Source organism: Pezoporus occidentalis, unplaced genomic scaffold (assembly GCF_034315485.1).
Source record: "Pezoporus occidentalis ecotype Australia unplaced genomic scaffold, CSIRO_AGI_Poc_V1 ctg37, whole genome shotgun sequence".
Taxonomy (NCBI): Eukaryota; Metazoa; Chordata; class Aves; order Psittaciformes; family Psittacidae; genus Pezoporus; species Pezoporus occidentalis.
The window spans coordinates 1,261,421-1,284,701 of record NW_026915691.1 but is presented as its reverse complement, the minus strand read 5'-3'; the positions used below and the strand labels follow the sequence as shown (position 1 = coordinate 1,284,701).

The 23,281-nt window shown below is 49.1% G+C and overlaps 1 protein-coding gene across 5 annotated transcripts in view; it reads right to left on the bottom strand.

The window, feature by feature from the left end:
- TBX5 (T-box transcription factor 5) overlaps window positions 1-23,281 on the bottom strand; it is a 44,927-nt gene that overhangs the window by 15,758 nt on the left and 5,888 nt on the right. For 3 of the 5 annotated variants that reach the window (XM_062631171.1, XM_062631172.1, XM_062631169.1), the window contains exons 2-7: window positions 21,395-21,570; window positions 19,784-19,878; window positions 17,042-17,161; window positions 16,295-16,442; window positions 14,120-14,272; window positions 5,752-5,843 (exon numbers count right to left, since the gene is read on the bottom strand). In XM_062631171.1, coding sequence (XP_062487155.1) covers window positions 5,752-5,843; window positions 14,120-14,272; window positions 16,295-16,442; window positions 17,042-17,161; window positions 19,784-19,878; window positions 21,395-21,541 — 755 coding nt within the window. In that variant the 5' untranslated portion in view covers window positions 21,542-21,570. Of the gene's footprint in view, window positions 1-5,751; window positions 5,844-14,119; window positions 14,273-16,294; window positions 16,443-17,041; window positions 17,162-17,757; window positions 17,955-19,783; window positions 19,879-21,394; window positions 21,571-21,726; window positions 21,773-23,281 lie in introns of those variants that run through there. The other 2 variants (XM_062631170.1, XM_062631173.1) reach the window with 2 other exon arrangements.

Sequence of the window (23,281 nt, the reverse complement as noted above, 5' to 3'; positions counted from 1 at the left end):
TTTCCACCATACTGAAATAAAATCAAACTATTCTCATGAGCACTTGAGAGAGTTTGCACTGGAGAGTTTGAAGCGGATAAAATCTACAGCAGGAAGGAATTGGTATGAGGGAAACTACTGAGTACTCCCTTCAGCCTTACCCTCAGATCAAAAATGAGCTCTCTTTGCATGGGGACTGCCCACAGAAAATAATACCCTAGATTGGACGTCAAGTCAAAGTGCTTATTGAGGAATATTAAGATGTTCACTGCAGGGTTCTCCACCAACATATCAAATGTCCTGGCCTTTTTTGCCAGAATGTGAAGGGATCCAATAACCCTGGTTTGGGTGCATGCATGGTACGTTAACAACCAGTGCCTCATCCGAGCAATGCAGCCCGAAGAGATCACTGTAACAAACCCAAGAACCAGCAGTGAAAAGAACCAGCTAGAGATATAGACTATCATTATCAGGCAGATAAAAAGCTGGATTCCTGCAGACAAATGCCACTGTTCATGTTGGACTAAGACAAACACAAAAGGAGCCAGAGAATAGATGTCGGCCAACAGAGACAGCGTCATCATCCCTTCCTGCTGTGCCAAGCTTCTGCAGATGAGGTCCTGCTGGGCAGATCCCTCAAAGAAGAGGTAATGGAGGAAACTGCAGCTACCCTGTGTTGCTCGAGTTGATTTTCACCCTTTAAAAGAGCTGTGGGTACCCTCCAGTGAAGCCTGTAGAGCCTTATTTTGGATTTCATCTGAATTCCATCAAATTCTATAGAATACAATTCAAGCCTACAGTTTCCACTGGGGCTTTAACCAGGAAAATTTCCTTGGGGACATTTCTGGAGGAAAGCATCATCTCTCCAACAGATGTTATAACTCCAATTCTCACACTAAAAATGTTTCAGACAGCATGTGGCTCTTGGGAGATTTCAGTGCAGAACATGGGAAATGATCGTGAATGTAAAGATGCAATGAGAAGACTCAAGAAGAGAAAGGTCATTTGCAGTGGACTGAGACCAACTTGCATCAAACAGACCTATCAGTCAAACACGACGTTAGCAGGGTACGTAACGTCAAATGAACTACACTGCCACTTGTCTTTGTCCAGTGGATAGTTCTGGGTCTGTGTTTCACTTTGAAAGGTTTCAAGATATCCCTCAAGGGAGCCAAGACCCACCCTTTCACATAATCATCTTCCCTCTCAAAAGCTTTCCCAATGAGAAGCTTCAAAGACTAAATGGCATTAATTTGAACAAACAGTAACAGTGGCCTGAGAGTTTCAGCAGCTCTTCAGCACCCATAATAACTGCTGAAGACAGCGGGAGTTGCAGATGATGAACAAAACTTGTTTAAATGCTCTAACAGTATTACTCTTCTACAGTGCTTTAGCACCAGACCCACAAACACTTCTTCCCCACTGCATTGTGGAGGTCACAGATTTAAGATACAACTTGCATGCAACCCCCCAGGTCACCCAATAGCTATGGTTTATTAGTACAGTTGCATTGACATGGGGCATTTTAAGGGCAAAGTCCTACACTAGCATCTGCAAGGCAGATCTCATTGTTTCTCTGCATCAGCTTCACCCTCTGAGGGTTTCTGCTGCATGTTTTGCTCTTGCTATCCACACCAAATTCCCTTTGGCACAGCAGAAGTTCTAAGCAGAGGCAAAAGGAATTTTCACAGAGATCCAAAGGGAATACTTTGCCTAAAATTCCCAGTGTCACAACTACTTCATTTTACCTGCTTTATGTTTTCAATTGCAGCAGGAGCACAGGACACAGATGCCATATAACTCGCATCCCTCTACGCATTTTCCTCTAGTGTGTTCTCCTTTTTTCTTCATTTTTTTAACCAAGAAAGTCACAAACTTGATCTCATGCTCAGAAACTTGAAAACTTTAAAAACCCTGCTCTCCCACAGCACTCATCCTGTCAAAGAACCTGCTAAAGGGGTCCCGTGCGTCTCAGGAAAGAACAGCAGCAGGAAGAAGATTAACATGTATCAGAAATCACTGTTCACTGGAACTTGGATCTCCTTTGGAGCTCATGGCTATACTTTTCGAGTGAAACCATCTGCCTCTGAAAGGCTTAATATTGCTACTGAATGAAGTTTTCTACCTGAACAGACTTACTAGCTTTTCTTCTGGGAAACAGGAAAAGCCAGTGCAGAGACTTTGTGAAGGAGAAAGCCATGAAGAGAAATGGATTTGCAAAGACATCCCCATCTACCCAGATAGCCAGAGCACATAGAAGCAAGCAGAGATGGAGGGAGAGTCCTCAACAAGGCACCCGAGACCATGCTCTGAGCTCACTCTTGGCATTGAAAGATGTCTTCTCTGTTTCACCTTCTTTTCTCTTAGTCCCTACTTTTTTCCAGGGGTAGGCATTCAATGGATGAACCATCAGGCCGAGTCTCCACCAGCACCTAAACCTACTTCTACTTTACCCCACTGCAAGGCCTGCTCTGAGCTGAGCAGCAAACTGGTTTCCCTCACATCGCTTGACAGCTAAAGGTTCAAGGAGACCACCAGGTCTGGCCACATGGTAATTTAGGATGGACTTTATCTCATGTAATTTTAGCTATTTAAAAGGTAGGCATCTACTCTAAGCAAATTGTTTGGACTCTGCAGGTGAGAAAGCAGAGGGAGGGCTCTTCATCCACTCTCCCATTCATGGGGTGAGGTCTCAAAAGAAAGCAGTTTTGCTCTCTGGAAGCTCCCATCACTCTCTGCTTAACACAGAAGGAGCACAGACACCAGCCCAGGCTGGGGGCACCACTTCCAGGCAGTATCTTCAACAGCCACACACCTACTCCCATCCAATCCAAACCCCACACAACACATTAGGACCTAAAAGTCTAGTGCTGGAAGCACATCTTCACCAGGGCTCATGCCTCTAAGGCTGCTCCAAGGTGTGCAGGTGTAGGGACACGCTTTGCCCATAGCTGGGGCCAATCCTCCCCAAAAAAGGGATGCCACAAGCCAGCTCATACACCCGGCTGGGTCAGCGCTTTGTCTCCTGGGGTTTGCTTCTCCCAGGGCTGGTTTCAGCTGGGGGATGTTCCTCTGCAATAGCCCTATGCAGGGAATTCAGAAACATTTGAGACTTAAATAAAGAAAACACGGAGGTTTAAATAAAGAAAATATGGAGCATGCAAAATTCATTCCCTCCATGGCTATGCCCCTTAATGAGATGATCAGTGACCTAATTTATATCAGGTCACCAGTTTTCGGTACAAAAGGCTGTTGTAAGAAGTGCTTTTTCCAGCTATTTTTTTCCTATAGGGAAGAAATAGCACTATAAATACAGCCCACCCTATTCTCCAAGGGCATAAACAGGCATCACTGCTCTAAAGCCAAGAGAGACTTACTTGTACTTGCCAGGTAGGGAGTAGGTACATCACTGGGAAATAATGTCAATACATAGGCACACACACATACATTTATATATTAAAATATATTTTAACATATATTATTATATTTTATATATTTAATTATATTTTAATGTATATTTAATTATATTTTAATATATATTTGTATGTTAAACCTATATAAACCACAAAAGTAGCTCATGCTTCTCTAGCATACTCAACCCTGAATGGCTCTTTATCTTAAATACACATTTTATATATATATATGATTTACGTATGTTTTCCTATATTTTTATATATAATTTTGCATATATTCAGATATATATTAAAAGGCACAAAGGTGGGCACATATTTCCAACCTTGAATAGGTCTTTATTTCACTATAATAATCTTATCCTGCTCTCCCTTAAAAAAAAAGACATCTTTGTAAAGCTGCACAGTCATTTCTATGCTATTGGCACAGAGGATAAGTTATTAAGGAAGTGAGCATCAAAAATCATCCTGAAAAGCCGACACTGTGGATTTTAACCCTTCCAACCCTGCCAGGCCTGAGTGGGTGTGTTGATAGATTCCAAGTGCTTCTGTTCACTGTATCATCAACTATGACCGCAGGCCTGCATAAAAATGCCAAGCAATTTTTAGCACAAGCTCAGCATGGCTAGATGCCATGCTCTTCATATGGCATGAAGCCCTTCTAATAGTCCTTACTGTTTTACCTCCTCCCCCCCGGCTCCAAAAAAACCCCACCATGAATGTAAACCTTCAAATCTTTCCATTGACCATAATGAAAGGGTAGTTTAGCAGCAAAAATGTGCAGGGGACATCGTTACTCAAGTTCCAGTAGAGGTTGGGAGGCTGGCATGGGAGGGAAAAAAGCTATTTCAAGTGGTAGTACACCCATAAATAAAGAAATATTGACATATTATGCCAGGATCTGTGCTGTCGTTGGAAAGGGCAGGCAGGGAACACAGGGCACATTCAGAAGACCACAGAGATTATTTAGATGGAGAAGAGTAACTGTTGTGTATATACATTTTATATACGTACATATATATATGTAAAAACTATGATATATATATTTTATATATATTGGATTTTCTGAGTCTGAGCCTGAAAATATTTGTACACCTGAGCACATTTGCCCATTTGAGGAGGGTAACAGGTCTAAGTGCTCCCAGGATTTCAGGCATTATTTCTTGCCCATCAACATGATATGCATGGGTATGGAGAGCCGTGCTCAGGTCACCATCTATGGCAACCAGAAAAGACTCCTGCATCCACACCAGCATCTGCACTCCAGGCCTCAATGACCACCTACAGCCAGCTCCTAGGTGGGTGGTGGAGAAAACCCTCCCAACAGAAGGTCACAGCACAGGTCTCTACAGCCCTCCACTGAGAGCCAGCTCTGCTGGTCCTGGAGAATAAGGGATCTGAGTCACTCCTGCCCTCCTGGATGGAAAATGTTATATTGAGCATCTCCATCTGTCTTAGGTATAATCATGGGTATGGCGCTGTTCCTGCAAAACATTTGCACCAGGAAGCAGCTTGACACATGGACAAAGTTCCAAGTGAAGTGAAAGGCATGAAGTTAAGTATTGGCAGGCCCTGACATTTAGAAAAGGACTTTAAACAGGACCTTTAAACAGGATTTAGGCTTGATTTTCAGCTTAAGTACTTACATCCAAAACTGACATTCAGAAAGGTCTCTTCAGCCACCTGGCCCTGGAGATCCCAACTTTTCTAATACCTCCCTTCTTCAACCTGAAACCATCACGTCTGCACTCCTCCTCTGCATTTCCAGAACTGACCACACAAACACTCCCCTCCTGCCTCTGAAAGCCAGAAACCAGCACAACACAGGTCTCTGCACTAAGATCTCCAAAGGCATCTGGAGCAACTTTAACAAACCTGCTTGCAGAACAAGGCTAGGAGCTTCGTCTCTAAAGCACTGCCACCTGGGGAAAGAAATATCCCACAGCTCTTCTGCAGCAGCCTGGTGACCAGAGCTTCTCAGAGCTAGCCCAAGTCTCTTGTTGTTTTAAACAGGTTTAAGCCCACACACAGCCTCGGAGACATTTGCTTAGCCCAAAGCTAGAGGTTGTTCTGGATGGGAACAAGTCAGGAAGGAGTACAAGATCCCTGTGGCCAAGAGGACAAACCACAGGTGAGATCCTGCCTCTGTAACCCAGCAGTTAAAGCATTCACCTCAGAGTGGGAAGTCCTAGATTTTGGCCCGATGGTATTTCAAGAGCTTGAGGTGAAACACACATGCAGATGCCAGGGAAGGGACTGCCCCTAAGTCCTGGCTTAGCTCAAGCCAAAGGCGACATGCAAAGCAAAGCTCAGGCAGCTCTCACGGTGCTAAGCAGGTCCCCATGTCAGAGGCACGAGTTACCTCTGCATCCTGGACATCCTGTGGAGCTCCATGTCGTCGCTGCCGCGGAAGCCTTTCGCAAAGGGGTTGTTCTCAATCTTTAACTGGGTGATCTGAAAGGGAGGAAATGCAACGGGTTCATCACAAGTCCAAGGCATGGCCTGGGAGAGAGGGGATATTGTTTATTAAACCCAAGCCGATAGGGATGTGGTGGAAAACACAGCTTTCAGGAACTCAAGTCTTCCTTCAGCTCAGGCACTGACCACTCCAGATGGGCCTTCCTCTACATCGCTCCACTGGAAAAATATCTCCTGTCAACAACCTCTCGCTTCTCTTAGGCTTGTCCCTAACACATGGGACTGCACACACACACACAGATTTCTCTCTGGAGAAAATCTGCTTTCTTAGAGTTACTTTCATTTTGCTATTGGGACAGAAAAGGCTGCACTGACTGCAGGACCAGGGAGGAAAGTCACATTGCCTGAACAAATCCCACCAACACTAATAAGTATTTTCTCATCAGTGTACAGCCATGACCAAAACCTTACCTCTCTAACCCTGTATCCCACTACTCAGGCTGCTGAGGCTCACCCTTTATGTATTTCAGACCAGTTAAATGTACTCCAGGTGCTCCACATCTGACATCCCTCCACAACCAGCCCCACACCTGTAAGCAATGCATGGACTAACTTCCAGATTTACCTGGAGGACAGCTCCACCTCTGACCATCATGTCTCAAAAGAATATTTGCCTCCCCATTCATTCTACAAGGAATTAACAGGGACTAGCTTGCTCACTTGGTTGGCTGCCTTCAGCATCTAAAACTTGTCAGGATTAATCCCTCTCAGACTCATAACTTTGATCCTCTTATATGTTAGAGAATATATGCTTATCCAAAGCAACTGAGGTGTAATCCTCTCCTTCACACATCCCTCTTGATGCTTAGGTGAGTAGGTTTTCTCAAGCCAGGGTTTGTCATTTAAGCCAACAGTAACTGTGGAGCAGCAACACCCTCAAACACCCTAGTGATATCATATGAACTCTCTCTGGATGTCAAATGCAATGGAAATGCTTTGGGGTCTTTGCAGAGCAGGACTGAATCTGGATCAGATGTGATCTAGCTGCAATGCCCTAATATTGAGGCAGAACAGACAACATTTCCCCTTCTTCTCTTTCTCCATCACTGCCTGGCAGTCCAAGCCCTTAGCCAAGAGTTGGGAAAACCACTTGCATTTGCCCAGGAGAGAGAGTCCTGTGTTTGCCATTGGAGGAACTCCTTGTGCTCACCGCATTTTATGGAAACACTGTCTTTCCTTCCTATTGAAAGTTGGCCAACAGGAAGGAAAGAGCCCAAGATTAATGGTGGGAGAACAGAGAGAGGTTCATGTTCACCAAGTCAAGCACACGCAACTGGACCCTCCTCTTTGCCAGAATTCAAAGAGAAAAACCTGGCTCAGCTAGTGTCAATAGCAAACCCTGCCAGGTGTCTGCACAACCAAATTATTTTGCTATTTTCTTGTCTTATAGCATGTTTTTTTCCCAAAGGCTATTTGTTCACTTGCCATTTTTGCCTAATTGAGCCTCAAAATTCACACAAAGACCCCTGTCACCCCTACACTTGCCGCCATGGGCATTCCTATTAAATCAGGACCTAATGTAACACCTAAACAGGGCATTGAACTACTTTTTTTTTTGGTCATACATTTCAGATTTCAAAGAGAAGGATAAACAACCAATCTATTTGATCCAATTTGCCATTTGAGCCATTTCCTAGCAGTAAAATGGGGGCACATTTAATAATTATAAGTCCTTCATAATTAGACAACCAGCTGAGTATTTTGCAAAGAAACTACCTACTGGTTTCCACTATAGAGGTGGTAGCACTTGTGGAATGAATAATAGGCATTATTCAAGTTTGACTGTTTCTAGGCAATTTGCATTCTGAAGCACACTAAATGTACGAGTTGTCCTCCCTTGCCGAACCCAATGGCAATATTTGCTTGCATAAGTGAAGTCCTTCACTGAGCAAGGATTTACAACATTGGCACCAGCACACAGATGTACAAAGGGCCAGATTCATCTCAACCTAACCGAAGGCATTTTAACCAAGGCGCCTGCACTGGGAACCTCGTCTCTCAGTGTTCCTGCTGGAATAAGTGGTGGGAGATGGGGACTGCCAGAGGGCACTGGGGCTCTGAGGTGGGCAGCATTGCCTTCACAGGTCCCCAGCTCTCTCCATTCACTGGAGGAGGAGTCATCAACATGCTAGCCCCTGATTTGAGGGCCTCAGATGAATGCTGTGTCTGATGAATCAAGCCTTTATATCATAGAATCATAGAATGGTTTGGGTTGGAAAGGACCTTAAGATCATCTAGTTCCAACTCCCTGCCATGGGCAAGGAAGCCTCATACTAGACCATATTACCCACAAAACATCAGACAAAATATCATATGGGCCCTCAATCTTGTCAATACATTGCTTCATGAGTAGTCCCTAACCTGCATCATGAACACACTTAATGAGCAAACACACGTGTCGGCAGCAGAATGCCCCAAGTGAAGCATAGCCAACTTTAGCCTCTTTAAAGTTAGAGATCTGCTAGATTGAAGGCATCTAGAAACCAGGAGCTAGAGAAGGTTTTAAATTAGGTCTCAGCATTTTGGTGGGCTTCAGATGGATTTCAGGAGAAGCTTTCTGAACAGTTTCCCTAGATGGTAACTCAAGGCATTAGCCCCAGCATTAAACCAGAAGAGTCCATGCCAGATTTAACAAAACCCTACACAACAAAATAGAAAATAGAGAAGGAGGTGGTGAATCCCTGCTTTAGAAAACAGCCTGGGGAAGGTATTTTGTTTGGCCAGTTTTTGTCTGACTTACAAACTATTTCAGAGGTGGAAAAGCAAACGAGTGGGTGGAAATAACCTCCTTCTGGATCAGCTTTGCCATAGCAAAACTCTGTTTAATTGACTATAACTCATTGAGGGGGGAGAAAAAGCTGTCAGAAAGTCAAATGACAATTACATCATGAAAAATAAACTGAAATACAACGTCCTGCAAAGTCATTAAGACAGAATGCCCAGGGCTAAATTATACAGCACTGATTCAATAAAACCATAGGGCTACATCTATGCATTTCTTACTTAATGGCAAAGCTCGCTGCTGACCGCTGATGCGGACCCTTCTGAGACGAGAGCTTTCCAGAGTGAAGCCTCCTAGACTGATGCTTTTCAGGGCTTGTATGACCCATGGGTTCATCTTCACTTTAACAGGAAGCGACAGTTCCCAATGAAATCTCAACACTGCTCCTCTGCATTCCTTTCTTTGGGCTAACTGACCACAAAGCACATCTGCTGAGACATTTCCAATAGCATCTTTAGCTCCAGCATGATAAAATTTGCATCTAGTTGCATCAAGGAAAGACTCTTTACAAAACTGAAACATTCCATGCAAGGTATATGCCCTGGGCTCTGTTTTATTTACTTCATTTGCCATCTGCCAAATTGGTCCTACTTCTTTGGAGCACTTCAGCTAAGAGAAAAGATACTACCCTGACCCTCCCAGGCTCTTCTGGAGGCACTTCTGAAACTGTCTTAAAGGCTGGGCATTGTAGAAAAGGGACTTCATGTTCTGCAAGGGATGGGGAGCCTTAGTTTCTGAGCTCTTTTCTTGTGAACATGAGTGGTAAAAAAGTCACCCTTCTGGTCACCTCATTTAGTGATGAAGAGGTTGAGGTGTTTTCCCTCAAGCTTAGCACACAAGGACCTCCCCATGTTGTGGGGATAACATGCTGTCCTTGCCCTGCAGGTAACCATGGTCCTGCTCAGCATGCCGGGCTTCAGGCTCAAAAGCACAAAGCCTTTTTCTTCTGCACTCTCACATACCCCAGGTGGAAACCAAGTCAGTGGGGAGGAGGAAGCCAAACCCAAAGAAGTGGGAAGGAAAGAAATAGCTGAAGACAAGGTGCCTGCTGAGACTACGTACATCTGGCTGGGCCAAACAGAGGAGCTGGATGGGGAGCTGGGACTTGGAGCCCAAAGTAAAGGCCAGGAGAAGGGGGGGCTGCTGGCAACAGGAAGAAGATGACGAACCCAGAAGCCAGTGAAGGAAATGGGAGGGACTGAGAGCTAATGGCTGGTTAAAGGTACTGGTGTGAGACAGAGGAGCTCATTGAGGAGGCTGTTGGCTGGACTGGGAGACAAGAACGGAGGACGGGAAGAGACAGACCTTGCACAGTGTTGGATTGGGGGTGGGAAGGAGGTGGGTCAGAGGCAGGAGTGAGGCTGGAGGGAGATAGGATGTCTTTGAGGAGCTTGGGCTGAGAACCCCGTCCCATGGCTGGCAGGCACAAGACTGAAGACAAAGGTGCAGAGGGAGACAGGACTGGTTCATACACAGGTTGTGAAGGACGCAAGACCTCTTGAAGGAAGCCTGGAACTGTCTCCCACTGAAGCCTATAACGGGACTAAGCATTTGAAAGTAGAGATGTGAGGAGCCCTGGAGAAGGTCAGTGAGGAAAGAGCTCACTGCAACCCCGAAGCAACCAAGGGATGCCCAGAAGCCACCAGTCCCGATAATGAAGAGAGATACATGGTCTCACCTCCCTTAACTCTTGGGATCCCTGCCTCTCTCAGCACTTGGGGGACCCACCAAGTAAGCAGAGGGGCTCCCCCTTCTTGCTATGGATATGGGAAGACATGGAGAAGACAATGGCTCCAGGCTGGGCAGGGAGAGTGTGGGGAACACAGCCCTGCAGGGTTCCTCCGGGGGACTGGACAAGGTCCAGCCTCTGCACAGTGGCACTCCATGGAATGCCAGCTGGGCCGCTACATTGGTGACCTCTACTGAAGCGAAGGAACTGCAACCAAAGACAAGGAGAACCAAGCTCTCAGGACAAAGCACCCCAAGGCCTGCAAGATACCTTGATAGAGAAGCAGAAGACGACATGCTCAGAGAAGAGACACCAAGTTAACAGTGCTCTTTTAGCACAGGGGTCTTTCTGGGGGTGGGATGAACCTCTACATTCAGAAAGCCACCCCCAGGACATTTGTCTATGCCCACTGGCATCTGGGAGTGCATCCAATTCTTCTTCAGACAGATTCTTCCCTGGCTTTGCTACGGTGGATATAGCATTTCTGGGTGCCTATAGCATCCCAGCTGGGATTATGTTTCCTTAAAGGAGTTTGGGCTACCAAGAATGTTAAATAACGCCGGGGCAGGGGGAGGAATATTGGCATAAACCTGGATATCCTGAGGAGGAAAAAACAATATAAAGCCCAAGTCCAGCTAAGGGGGAAAGTAGGTTGTAAAAATTAATGAGAATAATTGTTGTGAATTCTTGCTTTTGAAAGAACCCTCATGAGGGCAGAACCTTAATTATTTCTGTCTATTAGGGTTCATTTCCTGGTCCTAAGCACTGAGCTAGTACCTAATAAATACAAGCTAGTAACACAATGATTTAAGCTACAGCAAAACGGGACTTAACTGGAGGGGAAAGTTAATATTAGGGACTCAACCTGATTGCAAGCACCCATTGTGTAAATGGCAAGGAAATGAAATGTGCATGTGACCTATTTTAACACCTCAATATTTTGGGTGGGGGGGAGGGCTGGGTTGCAGAGAAGGGGGAGGCGATCGATCGAGCTGCTGACAACCACACTGAAAACTTTACCTAAACTTTCTTCATAGCTTAAACCTCCTTTTGGGCAGCGAGGCTGGGGAGGGGGTGATCCCAGTGTGCTTAAATGTCTTTTCAGGCTGCCTAAAATATCAGGGGAAATAAGCACAAGTCCTACACTGAGATTGCAGCTGTGCTATTGAAATGAATTGAGGGATCTGAACTCGGGTACTTCTCTAAGCTGTGTAAGCATAGGCTCAAACTCTGGGCCAGTCATACAATTAATAATATAGTTTACCTATAATGTAGCTCTTGAAACCTAAAACGCATGAATTTGTGTACATATATGTGTAAAATGCATGGGTGTATAAAGCAATGTGTAAAATATGGTGGCAAATACAAGTTATGTGTGATTGTGCAGATAGGAAAGCCTATGTGAAGGATGCATTACAGGTGATGGATGGGAAAGAGGGATGGCTGGAAATGGGAAAAAAATAGGTAGTGCCTTGACAAAGAGAGGTGGGATGGAAAGGATGGACAGGCAGACCCCCCTTGGGGAGCTCCGTACAGACAGACACAGACCAGCGGGACTGTGACCATCATTTATGGCAACAGGAAACACAGTCTGCATTGCAACATGGGAAGATGTTTCGCCAAGCAAAACTTGGGAAAGCTGAACATGGGGGTCCGCTTATGGAAAAAGACCCACTTGCCACCCAAGGATGTCACCCCTTGCACCCAGCCATCATCTGCAACATCAGCTACACACCACTGCTATTATTCCCCATCTGCACTGGGGCAAGCTACAGATTTTATTCCCTTCCCTGGAGGGAGATGCCATTTGGGGTAGCTCATTCCCTGGTTTCTTTTTATGGCTCTATCTTCCTCAATTGGGCTTTATCTTGGGGCTACAGCCACTCTTCACTCGTTTTCCCCAATGGTTCAGTGCAGCGAGAGGAGAAATGCGTGTGTCGGGGAGGGGAGGGGGGATGTAAGTGTGTGTAAAACGTGTAGGGGGGTGTGTAAAATATGTAGTGGTGGGTGCATGTGTCTGGTGGGATGCGAGCGTGTGTGTCTGTAGGGATTCATGCGTTTGTCAGTGCCTATGTTTTGACATAGACGGATACACAGATGTCATTTCTTATCAAACAGATGTTGTTGATTTACAATCAAATAGCCCTGCTCCTCCTAATATGGCACTTTTCCCAAACTACTGTACTTCGATGTTTCTGCTTTGCTTTTATTTGCATGATAATTCCTTTCTCTATAAACCAGTCCTATTTTTCATCAAAGGAAAGCAGTTAAATTCAGGTCTGTTTTCTCAGAGGGAAATGCCTTTAAAACGAGCAGTGTGTCCTGTTTTATTAACTCCCAGTTCTATTAATATTATATTCTTTCTCTGAATCCATCAAGCAGAAGTTAAACTTGATTTTATAGCATCCACAGCGGAGTTATAATTTAAGGCATAATTTGGCGGGGACTCAGTTTGGATTCAGTTTGCTTGTCCTGGTCGTGCCAACAGCTCCTATTTTAAAGGGCAGGGAAGTATTTTCTTTTCTCCTTAGTTACGGTGAGACACTCTTTCTTCCCCAGCTCTCTACCTCCTCTCTACCTCTACTCTCTGCAACTGCTTTGCCAGCTGATGGCCGGAGATAACACCGTTGCTTTGCATAGGTTTAGGAGCTCCCTACTTACACCTCCAGGAGAGCATCTAGGATTTAGCCAGGGTGTCAAATGACCTTTCTCCATTTGAAAAACAATGATTTCGCTCTGTCAAGTGCAAAGGAACCATCCTACCTGCCCGTAAGTACAACTAAAAGCTTGTAGAAATTGCTTTGTATGAGATTGAGGGGGGAATTTGCCTTCTTTTTCCCCATAGAAAAATAATTGGCTTTTCCCGGGGCTCTGCCCTAGTGATGGTCTGCAGGCAGCAACGAGGGGCGGCTGGTGAAAGGCATCACTAATACATCTGCTGAGGACTCCCACCCTGAGCCTTCCTCCTCCTCTTTCTTCCTCGAGGGATGGGGAAGCCCAGAAGATGAGAAGTGGGGTCCCCCAAAGGGGAACCAAGCCAAGAAAACCCTTATTTCAGCTACATTCTGCTTTGTTCTTCTCGGGCAGGCAGGATCTGATCTTGGGGTCAGAACCTCCCTTTCCTTGCAGGGCCCCCCCGCTGCCACCCGCAGCCCCCGGCTGGGGCCGGGCCCTTCCCTGGGCCAAGGGCCGGAGAGTTATCGGCCCCCGGTTGCTGGGGGAGAGCGCCGGGCTCCCCCCCCCCCATCATCACCAGGCTGGAACCGGCGGCAGTGGGGGGGAGATAAAGGCAACTTCCCCGGTTGGTCGGCTCCTCTTGGAGCAACCCATCCTGTTGAGCTAATTCCCCCCCGGGTCGCCCTGAGCCCAGTCTGTGGATGCTTTGTGCGGCCAGGAATAACAGAGGGGGTGGGACGGGGAGGTGATGAGAAGGAAGGGGGAGAAGGGAAAGGGAGAAAGGAGGGGAGGTGGAGGGAGAAGGGAGGAGAGGGAAAAGAAGGTGGTGGAAAAGGAGGAGTGGGAAAGGAGAAAAGGGGGGAAAGGGAAAGAGAAAAGGGGGAAAAGGGAAAGGAGGGATAGGGAAAGGAAGAAGGAGAGAGGGAAGGAGAAAGAACGAAGGAAACGGAAGAAAAGGGGGGGAGGGAGGGAGGAAAAAGGAGAAAGGAGGGAAGGAAAAGCAGCGGAGGGAGGAGGGAAGGAGGGGGACGCCTCGCCGGTGCGAGGCCCGGTCCAGCCCCTCACCTTGTGGTTTTGGTAGGAGGTGACGGCGATGAAGGCGGTCTCCGGGAAGACATGGGTGCAAAAGGCGGTGTTCTTGGAGCCGAAACCGTTGTTCTCGTCCGCTTTCACGATGTGAAGCCGGGGCTGGTATTTGTGCATGGAGTTCAGGATGATCTGGGCAAGGGAAGAAGAAGAGGACATCCCGTGGGAATGGAGGGGTTACAGAGTGGAGGTGTCCGGGGAGAGGAGGAAGGGGAGGAGAAGGGACCGCAGGTGCTGGCACTCTCTTCCCCAACGCCTTCGCTCTCCTTAGCCCCCAAACCCCCCCAAGTGTGATCTCCATCACTCCAGAATCCCCCACCCCAGTCAAGCAGCCCATCAGGGCCGGTGATGCTGTGAAAGGGGTGCTCATTCCCTGCTGCTCTCCCGCCTCCATCCCTGGCCTGTGCTGCTGTGTCCCCAAGGGGGAAAGCGGAGCTGATCCCCAAACATCCGTGGGCATCCTGAACGTGCTGCTGGTGAGGGCAAAGAGACCAGAAGTGGGGGGCTGAGGGATTTAGTGTGTCCCGCAGAGGATGGGAGAGGAGGAGGTCGGGGACCTAAATTCAAGATAAAACGCGGGCCCTGCTCGGTACCGGGTTAATCTCGGGGGAAGGTGGCGGGGGGCCGCCCGGTCGCGATAATGACTGCCGGACCCTGGCGACAGCGAGACGCAGCGCGCCCCGCCGCCGCCTCCCCGTCCCGTCCCGTCCCGGGGGTTTAAGCAAATTGCTTTGACATCCAGGAAAGTCGTAGACATCAACGGTGAACGATCTAATGGCTTTTAATTTCATTACAGCGACTCTAATTGAGAGGCTCCTGGTGCAGCTCCTCCTCTGAAGTCCCTCATTGTCTCCCCAGCGCCTCCGCTTTGTTTAGAGGGACTTCTCCCCAGAGCCGCCTGTTCGCAGCGGGGGATGCCCAGCCCCGGCCCCCCAGTGATGCCCCCCAAAACCCCACCGAGGGGGTAGGAGAGGTCCCCCCATGGCTGCGTTGCTGTGGGGTCCCCTCTCTCCCCTCCTCCTCCCCGGGGGAGGAGTGGGAAAAGTGCTGAGCCCTGGAAAAACAGCTCTTGCAAAGCACTTTGTCCGTAGCTCAAGGCAAAAAATGAACCAAAATTGACATTAGAAAAGAAAAATAAGATAAATGCACCCCTCCCCAGCTGAGGTGAAAAGGAGCTCGTAAAAGATGCTCAGCATTGGGGTGGGGGCTCTCTCCAACAGCTCCCTCCCTCGCTTCTCAGCGACTACATGGGCAAGGATTGAATAGCCCGAGATTTATCACTAAAAACCGAAGGAAAAACAAAAAGGAAAGAAAAAAGCCCAAGACTTTGAATAAAAAATGAAACTAAAGTGCAGAAACGAGACTGGAGGAAAATATGCTCTTGGAAAGAGATGGCGGGATCTGGACTCGCATACCCCTTTAAGTAATTATATATTTTATAGAGAGATATATATTATTCATACACGCGCATATATATTCGCTCCGAGGACCAAGCATCTTTGGGGAGCTCCGAAGGAGGGCTGGTTCTGGCTGCAGAATTCACACAAGCTTTCATGGCCCCACGGGTCCAGCAAAGCCCTTTTTATGTCCAAGAAGCTCTAGCGGGATTTCAATTACTTTCTCATTATTATTATTACGGTCTTTAATTATTGCTGCATTTTCTTTGGATCGAGGGATCCGCACGGTTTTAGGTCCTATTTCCCTCGAATAATTGTGCCTGATTGATTTTACCTGTTGGGCAAACCCACGGAGGCAGGGAGCAGATTTTTAACGCTCCATGGGTCCCCATGAGATTAAAACCAGGTAGCTGAACACTCAATTAAGCCGGGCGAGCTTCTCCCACTCGCGGATTCTACCCCTGGGGATCTGTAACCAATTCCCATGCAGTGCTGAGAAATAGCCCAGGTTTAAGGTTTATCCTTCCACTTCTCGGGAGAGGGAGGATCCTTCATTGGCGTTTACCCCACTCTCTCAGGCAAGAGAACAACACCCCACCAACCCGCTGGATTTGGAGATGGGTGACATTGCCATGCCCTTGGTAGCGCTAACAGTGGTGGGGGGACCACGCGTTGGTGCTTGACACGCTGTGGGAGCGGACTGTGAGCATGCTTGGGGGGGGGCTGTGCCCCTTTCCCTCCCTTCTCCCGTACTTACATGTCCGAAGGGATCGAGGTGGTTGTTGGTGAGTTTGAGCTTCTGGAAGGAAACCAACTGCCTCATCCAGTGGGCTCCGGTGGCCGGGGAGTCGGGGTGCACGTACAATCGCCCAGGCATGGCCGGCTCTGCCTTCCCCGTCACCGACCTGTGAGGAAGGGGGGGGGACACGGGCCCTGAGCTCCGGCCGGGAAAGGATCCCCTCCTGTGGGCTCCTGTTCCCCATCCATCCCCTCCCGTGGGCTCCTGGTCTCCACCCTAATACACACCCTCTCCCGTAGGTGCCCCCCACACACACCCGGTTGTCCCCACGCCGTTCCTGGGGAGAAAAAGCGTTTACAAACGCTGCTCGGGAATTAATTGAGCTCTCTGGCACCTCTCCCGCCGGAGCTGGCTCTCGCCATTTCCCAGTTTAACCCCATCATTCCCCCCCACCGCCCCCTCCCTAATTGCCGGCGCCCAATCCTTAGAGATGGAGATAGTCCCTTTCTTATTGCAATTAAACTATCAGCTCTACAATAGCCAATAATCCCATCGTCAAACAGGATTACAGTTACCGTTAGCTAATGGATGCCTTTCCCAAGGACCGTGGGAGCATCCCGAGAGGCTCAGGTGAAGACCCTGCACCCAACATCTCTCCTTTCCAGGAGATAAAAATCAGCACTGAGCACCTTATTCATGGGTATCCCCAGCCCAAAAAGACCGACAAAGAGATCTCCTCCTTCCCCTTTCGCCACGCACACCTACCATTTATTATCTGCAAATTTGTATCTGTGGTCATCCGCTGGTACAATATCCATCAGCAGAATGTACTTCGTTTTTGGATTAAGTCCAGTGACCTTCACTTTGTAACTGGGGAACATGCGCCTATTAAAAACGAAAGAAAACAAAGAAAAACACAGGTTAAAAGCGGAGAAGGGAAAGTTTTCCAAGGTGGTTTCGCGTGGGTGTTTGCGGGAGGGGGGGTCATTTAACAAAAGGGCAAAGCCACATTCTCCCTTCCCGGAAGGCCAGGGGAGGACTGCAGCCTTCCTTCCCCTTAGGGGGGATGTTTGGATGCTGCTGGGTGCTCCTCCAGCCCCCAGCTGAGGCAAAACAGGCGATTCATCAAGGCAGAACCGTAATAGGAGGCTGGCGGGTTTGATATTGACCCAATCGTGTTCTTGCCGGTCTATTCCTATTTGTATTCTTTGTTTCGACTCCCCCTTCTTTGAACAAAATCTGATCATGAGAACTTTGGGAGCGAGTTACTTCCCTCTATACATAAACGGCTGGAACAGGAGGGGAGATTTGCCAAAGAAATATATGTGTCTCTATAAATATATATACTTAAAATACATATATTTCAACCACCTCTATGTGTATCAACAGTTGAATGTGTAGACGTGAAGAAAGAGCACCCCAACCTACAGGCACTCAGGTGTCCCACCAAATCCGTGCGAGGGGGACATCAGCAAACACACCTGACAAAGACTTGGAAACCGCTCGGATACACGCTGAAGAACAGGGGCTTTTCGAAATAGTTTCCATTACTGCAAGGCAGGGACTTAAAACATTCGGTGTTATTTTAGTTTGCGCTTTCCAAATATTTAAAAATAAAGCCGATGAAAATGTATCCCTGGACTTAAAATACGCCTAAACAAAACCCCCACACCTCTAAAAATACCGCCCTCCCTCCCTACCCCAGCCTCGGGTTCTTATCTCTGCCATAGGGCGGCTGGGCTGGGTTTTAATGCTTGGGGCGGGGGGGGGGTGTTGAAGAGGGGGAAATGGGGTTTTACTTTAACTTTTAAGGGAGAAGAAATCCAGTTCCACCTGAAGAATGATCTGTAACTCCATCGACAACACCTGACCGGCCTTCTCCAACAATAAACACGAGGAATTAGAGATATGAGGAAACCGATCACGTATCTCCCCTGCAGCCCCTGCCCTGTAAATGTCTGTTTCATTGCTCTCCAGATGAGATTTCTGTCCACTGCGCTATTTTGGCTGGAATTTCTGCAAGGTGGTTTCTGTCTCCCTCCGTGAGCTGCTTTTTTTTTCCTTTTTCTTTCCTTTTTTTTTCCCCCTCCCTCTCCCCCCATAAACTCGGATTTGGGGCGGTCCCTCGGCTCCCCCAGCCCCTGTCCCACTCCGGGTTGTGGGGTTCTGACGGTCCCCAGCAGCATCCCCCCTTCCCTCTTTGTAACCCCTTCCCTCGGACACAAACCCCTTCTTTAAACCCCACTTTCCAGCAGCAGCAAGGTTCTAGGAGAAGGCGAACCATGAGACAAATCTCTCTGCTAAAACTTCATACAACCGACTCTGTGTTTTCATTTACTTACTTTTCCCCTCCTACTTCAAGCAAACTTTGGAAGATCACAACAAACGCCAGAGGACAGAGTAAAATGAAAGCTTGACTCCGCGTTGTTGATTGTGCCCTTGCAAACTGCAGCTATTACATTTCTACACATGTAGAAGGTTTGGGAGGGCTTTTTTCCTTCCCTTTCTCCGAGGGTTTTAACTCAAACTCGTAACGGAAAGAGCCTCTCTCGGGCTGCCCCAGTTTAGCGACAGGACTGGAGAGACTCCTTTACTGCATCTCGCTGCCTTAGGCACCCTTCAATCTAACAATCCTCCAACACATTAATATCAAAGATAAGGTTAAACCGCCCCAAACGCACTCAAATACACACATAAATATCTGCCGATCGCGTCTACTAAATCAGTCATGGAATCGATTACGCGGAATCCCAATAAAGTTGGATTTGCGAGGCTGTATATTTTCCTACACTCCCACACAAACACACACATCCAAAAGCCTGTGTCTGGACGCACTTAGAGCCGCAGGCTATTTATTTGCGGACACGTCTATCTGTGCATCTAAACAGCTTCGCGATCCGTACATAAACAGTAGCTCTAGACCGCATCGGGTTTTAAATGGGGTGGGTGGGTGCTCTGGGTGTGTTCGCCTCGGTGTAAGCAAAATAAATAGGACCTGTCGGTAAACAACGTAAGGCATTGCGAAATCGCAGATGGGCCGAGCTACTCCTTTAATTAAGAGTGTTATAATCATACTAATAGTAATGATAATAATAAGTCGCCCAGCGAGCTGCTGTAACCAAAGGTAGCTTCTGGCCAAGCGGTCGCAGCTCGCATTTGCCTGGAAAGCTTCCAAAAGCCTGAAATTGGGATTAACGATCCAACGTTCTGGTTAAGAAAAGCCAGAAGAAACAGTTTCTTCTGACTAGATCCTCGCAGAGACGGTTCCCCGCACTCTTGGCGTTCCCGAGGCCGTGGCACACGGACACGGATGGGGGGAGCTCTCGATGTCAGAGATATGACCGTACCGATGTCAGGCAGAGCGGGGCTACAGCCGCAGACACGCACCCGCATCCACGCGTGTGTGTGTCCCCACTGTAGGCAACTTCCCCCCACAAACAGGCCCACAAAAGGCCGATTCAGCCACCCAGAAACGAAGGGGAACGCGCCCCCCCCTCCGCTTCTTACCTCCCGGCCTTTGTTATGATCATCTCCGTCCCCACTTCGTGGAATTTCAGCCACAGCTCCCGTTCGTGCAAAAACACCTTTATCCCCTCCATGCCCTGCGGAGGGGGAAGGCACAGACCGTCAGCCCGGGATGGGTACGAGGGAGGCCGCCGCGAGAAGCTCGGAGGGAAGCGGCCGGGCGATGAGGGCCGGAGCTCGGGGCATTCCTAGGAAATTCCGGCCCCTTGAGCCCTGGCAAAGCCGGGGACAACGGGAATTCAGGCCTGGGGGTGCTGGCTGGGGGACTGGGGCAGGACAGCGCGGGCCACTGTGCCACCAGTGTGGGGCAGGCAGGGCCGGGAGCACCGGGACCGGCTTCGAGCAGCTTCTGGGAGGGAGAAATACCCCAACGCTTTGGCCCAGGCGCTCCAAGAGCCACCCGGAGAAGCCTTACACCCGCCGGCTCCTGTTTCGCCTGCTGGAGTGATGTGGGGTGTCCCCTCCGTCCCCCGGCCCGGCTCATCCCTTTCACCCCCAGCCCCAAACAAGGGCCGCCCGCAGCGGGGCCCTGCGATCCCAAGGTCGGCACCGCGGATGCCACCGTGGGGACCACATATCCCTACGCCGTGGGGTGGGAGGCACAATGGACACACACCCCCCCTTCGCTGGAAACGGAACCGAAGCCCCCACCAAAAGCTTCAGGGACTGGGGGAACAATTTATTTCCAAACGGCCCCGAGCCCCAGGGCTAACCCCGGTACCCGCACTCCCGTGGACGGCACCCACAGCCGGCGAAGGGCTCGAACCAGGGGTCTATCTGCCAGGGGGTAAGCGGGGCTCTGAGGAGGGGCTCCGCAGCCGCTGAAGGCGAGACCACATCGGTGGAAAACCTCCTCTCCCGGCCTGCCCGGGGCCGAGCGCAGGGGACGGCTCCCGGCCCCGCCGGGAACGGGGAAGCCAAGCAGGGGGGATCCTGGCCCGCTGCTGCCTCGGCCCGTTCTCCCTTGGCGGCGCGGAGGTCAGCTGGGTCCCCCGTAGGAGCCCACCCGTGTCCCGGCCCCACGCAGCACCCGGGGAGAGAAACGATGGAGCGTATGAGGGGCACCCCAAGGGTGTGCGGGGTCCCAGGGTCGCTTTTGGGGTACCCACGCGTGACACCCACTTGCCTGCCCTCAGGGCCCTTTGCCTGGCTGGGGGCAGAGCTGCGTGTGCACCAGTGCGGCTGTACCTGTGTGTGCATATATATACATAAATATATATATGTTTATGTCTTGCACAGAGACGCACAGGCACAGCAAATACATGCTTATGCATGCACTTCCATGTGCATTCGTACCCTCACGCGTGGACCCCTTCACCAGCAGACTCCTCTCCCCGGTATTTTGGGTGCTTTTCTGCACGCACCCCAATACTCACGCGTGCGCTTCCCCGCTTGACCACGGCCCCAAATAACACTAAAGAAGGATGAGGCCCAAAGGCAGGTGGGACTTCTCAAGCCCGTGGGGGCCTAAACCGGCTCATCCCCGCCCAGAGCTGCAGCAGGCACCCAGCTGAGCTGACATTTGGGGGGAAAACGCCGAGAAAAGGGGGAAACGCAAATGAAAACAAGAGGAAGAGGAGGGTGGGTCCTTACCTGCTGCGTGAAGGCTGCCTGCGGTGAAGTGGGGGACTTGCTGGTGGCCCCCAGCTGAGTGTCCTGCTTGGCTTCAGCCTGGAGCTCCTTGGCCTCCGAGTCAGCCGGCGTGGTGGGGAGCCCGAAGCCTTCCTCGCTATCCGCCATGTTACGAGCTTCCTTCGCCGGATCCCCCACTGCAGGCACACATGGGGAGAGAGCAGAGATAAGAGACGCAGAAGTCAACGCTGACGTTTAATAAAATATAGAGCTATCTATACATTAGCGATGGGAAAGCCAGCCGGAGCCCTAGAGCAGGGCTGCCCGACAAACCCGCGCTGCCCGCAACTCACTTCCAGCTGCCCGGGGAGGGAACGAGGCCCTTTAACTTTGGAAGAGGGAGAAATAAAGACTTTTATTTATTATCGCAGCCCGCAAGGGATGATAGGATTTGGGGGGGGGGGGGAAGGAGAGGGGGGAGGGGGGGTGGGGGTGCGGGGAGGGAGGGGAAGGGGAGGCGGTATTATTGAATGCATCTTTTGCTAAAGGTAAACAGCGTATTTTAGGTCTGTCTGGCAGGACGAAGGGAGAAATGCACCGAGGGGCCATGGCCCGGCCAACTCATCGCAGAAATGACTCTGGAGGTTTGGGGTTCAAGATGGGGGGGGGGGAGTGAAAGAGACTCCCCCGAGATTTAGACACCTCCAATTGCCCCGGGCTCGCTGCTGCCGGGGGGGGGGGGGGGGAGATCCCCCTTCATTGCTCTCAAGGAAAAAGGAGATTTCGTCCCACTCCAGTAATGACCAAGCAAATGCCACCGACACGCCAGGCCCCTTATTTCGGCCCATTTGCAAAGAAAATTAAACTTCTGCCCTCCCTACTGGAAAAAATAAAACAAAATAAATAGTGAAATAAAATAATAAAATAAATATAAATAAAATTAATATAAATAAAATTCATATAAATCAAATAAAAGCCTTTTCTCCCCCTCTCCGCACAGTTACGAGTAAAGCAAAGGACGAACGAGATAGTTTAAATCTAAAAGTACAAATACATCAGTCGGCCGACACACTGTGCAAGGTAACGCGCACTCGGGCTGGTGGAATTGGGGCTGAAGGGAGCTAAGCCATAACACTGAGGGTCAAACTACACCGGCAGCGAAAACGAGCTTCAAAAATACACCGTTTCTCTCTGACGCGAGTAACCACAGCGAGTTCTAAAAGCGCTATTTTGACGTGGCTTTAAAGGCTCTATCAGGAATGGTAAAAGTTTCAAAGAAGCACCAAAAAAAAAAAAACCGGTAAAAGATAAAAGCAATTGAATTATCTGTTAGTTTTTGTTCTTAAGAAGTTTAGAGTTTTAGTAGCTGGGGGGGGGGGGGGGGGAATCTCTGTCGTATGTTTCAAAGGGGATTCATTTTGGAAAGACCAACCATATGGAGGCAATATTGGTTTTGAGGACACGAGAATGTTTTGAAATGAGTTCTCCTTCTCCCTGCAACAATATTTAAGAGCCTTAAAAAAGGAGGAAAAAAAAAAAGGCAAATCTCCTTTAAATGCAGAGGAAAAATAGGGAAAAGAGGGGGGAGAAAATTGTCTTCCCTGTTAGCGGTGCGTAATAGATACACGTACATATATATATAATTTAAAAGGACAAAAAGCGAAGGGATTCCAGGTCCGCACCTCTGGAGCTAAAGATCACGCACAGAAACGGCCCGGCCCCCCCTCCCTCCTTCTCTCTTTCCCTCCCTCCTTCCCAAACGCTCTTTTCCCACCGCACACCAGCCAAGAGCTTGGCACCAAGTGACTGAAGGGAGAAGCAAAAGCGCTACCGAGTGCGGAAAGTGCGCGGAGGGACGCGGGACGCTGCGGGAGCCGGTGCCCCGGGCCCGGGCCCTGGCCCAGCCCT